This window comes from Aptenodytes forsteri, unplaced genomic scaffold (genome assembly GCF_000699145.1).
Source record: "Aptenodytes forsteri isolate BGI_AS27 unplaced genomic scaffold, ASM69914v1 Scaffold1105, whole genome shotgun sequence".
Classification (NCBI taxonomy): domain Eukaryota; kingdom Metazoa; phylum Chordata; class Aves; order Sphenisciformes; family Spheniscidae; genus Aptenodytes; species Aptenodytes forsteri.
In genome coordinates, this window is record NW_008794918.1 from 23,722 (window position 1) to 29,295 (window position 5,574).

Here is a 5,574-nt window from a genome sequence, read left to right on the forward strand (position 1 = left end):
CGGCACGGCACGGCACGGCACGGCACGCCGCCGCGGCTGCCGTTCCCATTGGAGTGCTAAAGGGGGGACTTTACAGCAGCCAAAGAAGCCAGTCTTCCCGTAGCCCCCCCAAAAAAAACCCAACCAGAGGGATGCGTGTCAAAGATCCACCTCCTACACGCTCCTAAACTGTTGTTTGTGAACGACCGTGACATGTAAACAAGCCGGCGTTTACGTTTTTAATTACAGCTTAAGTGAAAAGGGAGGAGGAGACCCCACTCTCCTTTTAAAATCACGCGGCGACAAACTCGGGACCTGTCGGGAGAGAAGGAAAACGCAAGGGAGCCGACTGAACTCGTGCCGGATTACACATTTAATCCGTTACGAGGTTGTAAAAAGTTTCTCGTAACCCGTATCCGAGTAATTTTTAATTGAATTTAATGGAGTGGGGCTTGGGGAATCCTCTTGAGGAAGTTTCAGATTTGCTTTATCACCTCCGCTGACCACAGTTGTGAGTGAAGGGTAGCGTGAGGTAGAGAGAGTGGAAATAACTGGGCACGCGTCTCTCGATTTGGCAGACCAGCGTGGTATTTACTTAACTCTTGTCTTCTAGAGGACCGATTGTTCTATTAAAACACCGATTTCCCTTCTTGGAGGGGGCCGAATCTTTTATTAGAGCACCAATTTCCATTCTTGGAGTTCATTTGCAGTAGTTTCATGTGAAAGCTGAGCGCCGTCGTGTTGTGGCTTCGGTTCGTTGTTTGCGAGATGCTTCTTCGCCGTCTTTAACTCCAGGCTGAGCGAGAGCTTGAGCGGATTTCGGTGGCAGAGACGAACAGGATCGGTCTTTGCGGTCAGATACTTAAACCCGCGGTAGCTAGGAATTTGTGAGCCGAGTGCTGGCTGGCTGGTGAGCGGAGTAAGCAGGTTTTCTTTTCTTTTTTTTTTAAATAAGGGGAATTAAACGTGCCTGTCCGCTTTACAGGGAGGATGGAGAAGCACTTTGGGAGCCGAGTGCCTGGCTGGCTGGTGAGCGGAGTAAGCAGGTTTTCTTTTCTTTTTTTTTTAAATAAGGGGAATTAAACGTGCCTGTCCGCTTTACAGGGAGGATGGAGAACTGGAAGAAGGGGAGCTGGAGGACGACGGAGGGGAGGAGGCGCAGGATCCCTCCGAATCTCAAGAGAGGGGTCGGAAGGAGAAAGGGGAGAAGCATCACAGCGATTCAGATGATGAGAAAGCCCATCGACGGATGAAGCGCAAGCGTCGGAAAGAGAGAGAGAAAGAGAAGAGGAGATCCAAGAAGAAAAGGAAATCCAAACACAAGGTGAGCCACGCGCTGCTTTTGCCTCCCGGGTCCTCCGGGATCCCGGCTCCGGTCTGCCTTCCTCTGCCATCAGGCGTCTCCAGGGAATTCCTCCTCTAACATTGTTACGGGTGGTTTGGGGCTCTTCCCCTAACGATAATTGCGAGGTGGGAGCGCTCGCGGGATTTCTTGGGGTTCAGCTCCTTAACGCCTTCCTCCTCTGAGGACTAACAAGCCCAGCAGCGGGGCACCGAGGTCTGCAGGTAGGATAAAAATGCTGCAGCACTCTCTTGTCCGTCTGAGGATGCAGAGCGGAAAGGAAACAGTTTTTTGGAGTTAGGTATTCACCTCGAAGGGGATTGCGGACTGGCGTATTTGCAAAATCAAGGATGTTTTTGTCACTCAAGGTCCAAGAATTTCTGGAGCGCAGAGGGCGTATCGTGTTTGTCTTCGTTAGATAACCTGCTAACAGGCTTCCAGTTTGTAATTCAGTGAACACCGTGAAGATTTTGTTAAGCAAAAATTGAGTTCCCTAAAAAAGGGAGGACAGAGGGAGACTTAGTTGCGTCGTATAGAAAGGCCAGAGGCCTGGCAGCAGCGTCAGAGTCAGAGCTGGCCTGTAATCAAATTGCACCGCCTGTTTTCCTTGCCTTGCAGCGCCACGCTTCTTCCAGCGATGACTTCTCTGATTACAGCGAGGACTCGGACTTCAGTCCTGGTGAAAAGGGACACAGAAAATACAGGGAATACAGCCCTCCCTACTCTTCCGTAAGTACCTGCCAGCGGACAGGGGAGGGGGAGCTGCTCTCCGGTTGAGAGCCGCTGCGGGATTTGAGCGCCGGTGCCCGTCTAGCTCCATCTACGGGCCACACGCTTTGGCTCTGGTCCTTTAGCCTGTTTATTTTTCACCTAGCTGTGATTTGGGGAGGGGGGGGGGGGGGGGGTGGAAGGTTTTAATGATTTTTAAAAATTAAGTCATGATAGTAGGCTTGATACACGCCTTTTCTTCGTCGCTAACCTCTCTGCCTCTCCCAAAGTCCCACCAGCAGTATCCGTCCTCTCACAGCGCTCCCATGCAAAAGAAGAGCTACTCTAAAATGGAGAGCAAGAATTACGGCATGTATGAGGACTACGAGAACGAGGAGTACGGTCAGTACGAGGGGGAAGAGGATGACGATATAGGGAAGGAAGATTACGACGACTTTGCGAAAGAGCTGAATCAATACCGGAGAGCGAAGGAAGGCTCTCACCGGGGGCGAGGTATGTCTAAACGTTCCTTTTTTCCACCGTATCTCTGACGCTCCTTACCTGCAGCTCGTTTAGCTGATCTGCGGCCAAATAAGGCCCGACACGTGTGGGAAGCTTCATGAAGGTGAACTGCCCTGCCGGCGTGAAGCCCTGCCTGCGGAAAGCCAGCTGCAGTGGCCTAAAACACTCATCGGTGTTAGTCTGTGACAGGGGAAAGTGGGTTTTTCGTGTTTTCCACTCCGGGGGGGAAAGTGCAGATCCCCGTGGATAATTTAACATTTTAAAGAAGCACTCTTCTTGCTAGCGTAAGTGGTTGAAAATGGGTAAAATGAAACAAAACCTTTGTTTGAAAGGAAAATGAAGTCGATTGGTAGGGTAACGAGTCCGATGTCATCCCTTCTGGAGTACACAGATTTACGTTACCGGTCTAACGTCCCTGTGCAGCAGCTGACGTGGTCGCACAGCATTGGGTTTTTTTTAAAAAAGGTTATCATTTGGCTTCTTAAAAATCCGTTCTTTTAGCATATTAAAAACTGATTGACTTAGAAACAAGTTTTTAAGATGCTGGTAATCCCGTACCGTAAGATTATTCTGTATTTTTCCTTGTCTGGCATATCGTTGGGCTATTTTGACGTACCTGAGGGGTGAAACGCAGCACAAAGCCGACCCCGTCCCTTTGTTTCGCCAGGTGGCCGTGGCCGAGGCAGAGGGTACCGAGGGCGAGGCGGCAGAGGGGGAATGAGAGGAGGCCGAGGCATGGGCCGAGGGAACCGAGGGCGAGGCAGAGGTGACCACCCCGAGGAAGAGGAGGAAATGTACGACGAAGAGATGGAAGTAAGTGCGGAGCCTCTAACCTGCTCTCGGGCAACCACGGAGGCGAGAGACTATCCTTTTTCACGACTGGGACGCCTGTGTTTGAGGGGGAATGGGCTGCCCTTCATCCCCGCTCGCTCAAGGCACCGATCTTTCTCGTTTGCAGTACTGCGATAACGAGGAGCCCATCGGCGATGACGAGTACGACGACTACTCGAAAGAGCTGAATCAGTACCGCAGGAGTAAGGAGAATCGCGGACGGGGTGAGTGGGATAACGAGCCGTGCTGGGACGGCCCCCGCTTTCTGCCCTCTCACACGTTCTAAGGAAGGAGAGACATTAGAAACGAGGGGGCGTATTTCAGGTTTAAATCGAGGACGTGGTCGCGGCCCCAGAGGAAGAGGAAATAAAGGAATGGGCAGAGGACGAGGCAGAGGTGGAAACAGAAGTGGAATGGGGAAGGGTGGTGGAATGAACGAAGACGACGATTACTACGACGAGGACATGGGAGTGAGTAGCTCTTTGTTTTCTGATGGCTTGCTGCGGTGCTGGATGCCCCCCTTTCCCCCATCCCCCCCTCTGTAAATCCAGTCAGGCTTGGAAGAAAGCCTTCGCAGGAGCGAAAAAACCCAACGGATCTTCCCCAAGATCCACAAAAGTTGCCCCGTCCCTCTGTAAACAGTCAGGCTTGGAAGAAAGCCTTCGCAGGAGCGAAAAAACCCAACGGATCTTCCCCAAGATCCACAAAAGTTGCCCCGTCTCTGAAGGGGATGGATGTTTTGGATTCCGATCCGCTGACGGGTCCCTCGAGCCGTCCTCGGGAGCCTGCTAGGCTCAGCGCGCTCGTCTTCGCCTCCCGTTTTCATCCCAAATCTCAGTGTTTTTCCCTCTCGGAGATGGCTGCGTAGGAAGTTTTAATTGCTCTCGTGTGATCTGTTGCTTTGTATTTCGAATTCTTTGTCAACTAATACGGTGTGCTTCCGATAGGATGGAGGAGGTGGTGGAAATTACCGGCGGAACGATCACGATAAACCCCACCAGCAGTCGGATAAGAAAGGGAAAGTGATCTGCAAATACTTTGTGGAAGGCAGATGTACCTGGGTAAGGGAATAATTCGAGAATATTTCTGTAGCTCTCTCGATACACACACAGAACCGTCACTGAAGCGTCAGGTCCAGGTTTTAAGCCATTGCGGGGAGGGATTCGTGCCTACAAAGAGCGTTTTGTAAAGACTACGCCTCCCCCCTGTCCGTCCTAGGTGTGTTCTGGGCTGCTGACAAACGCGTTGGCACTTCCACCTGCTAACGCGCTGTCGTGTTGTTTCCGAACAGGGCGACCACTGCAATTTCAGCCATGACATTGAACTACCAAAGAAACGGGAACTGTGCAAGTTCTACATCACCGGCTACTGCGCCAGGGCTGAAAACTGCCCTTACATGCATGATATCCTTTTGGTTTTTAACTGTTTCATTAAGCCAGCCTTAAATCGGTCTCGTTTACTCTCGGAGGGAGGCGGTTGGGGGAGGGAAAAAAAGGCCATTCCTGGGTAACGCGCCCTCCGCTGACAGGCTGAACGACCGGGGCCGCAGACAGCCCTCCCCGTTCCTTCTTAGCCTCACCTTTCCTGCTGAAGAAATGAGGTTTGTGGCCGTTGCGCCTGCAGGAAAACACGGCAGAAAGGAAAGCGGGGTGTTTCTGGCGACGGTAGTTTAATGTCAGCCTCGTGACCGCGAAAATCCTACACGTCGAGAGCCACATTTCAAAGTGAAAAGCATCTCTAGCCTCTCTGGCTGTAGGAGTAACTCCCTGTTGGGGTTTATTCTCCTTAATAAATGATACGGGACTTCCCTTGCAAGCTGTTCCACACCACGGGCAACTGTATCAACGGGGATGACTGCATGTTTTCCCACGATCCGCTCACAGAGGAGACGCGGGAGCTTCTGGACAAGGTACAGGGGAGTGTTAACGCAGGTTCGGTGTCCGTTTTTCTTCCGTGGAGGTAGATCCCGCAGGTGGAAAGGGAGGGAGAGGTTTTCTGGAGCGCGGCGGTCGGCAGGGCAGCCCCGCGGATCTCCTCTTACTCCTTTATCTTCTCAGATGCTAGCGGACGATGCAGAAGCGGGCGCAGAGGATGAGAAAGAAGTCGAAGAGCTAAAGAAACAGGGCATCAATCCTCTCCCCAAACCACCCCCTGGGGTGGGCTTGCTGCCCACACCTCCTCGCCCGCCCGGA

The 5,574-nt window shown here is 52.1% G+C and overlaps 1 protein-coding gene across 1 annotated transcript in view; it reads left to right on the top strand.

Moving 5' to 3' along the window:
* ZC3H4 (zinc finger CCCH-type containing 4) overlaps nt 1–5,574 on the top strand; it is a gene marked incomplete at its 3' end in the record, with an annotated part of 11,211 nt that overhangs the window by 2,931 nt on the left and 2,706 nt on the right. Inside the window, 10 exon segments of the mRNA XM_009275261.2 lie at nt 1,084–1,303; nt 1,940–2,050; nt 2,320–2,542; nt 3,219–3,364; nt 3,510–3,606; nt 3,707–3,852; nt 4,330–4,443; nt 4,674–4,785; nt 5,182–5,291; nt 5,440–5,574. The exon segment at nt 5,440–5,574 is cut by the window's right edge and continues 37 nt beyond it. Of these exon segments, the coding sequence (XP_009273536.2) occupies nt 1,084–1,303; nt 1,940–2,050; nt 2,320–2,542; nt 3,219–3,364; nt 3,510–3,606; nt 3,707–3,852; nt 4,330–4,443; nt 4,674–4,785; nt 5,182–5,291; nt 5,440–5,574 (1,414 nt within the window).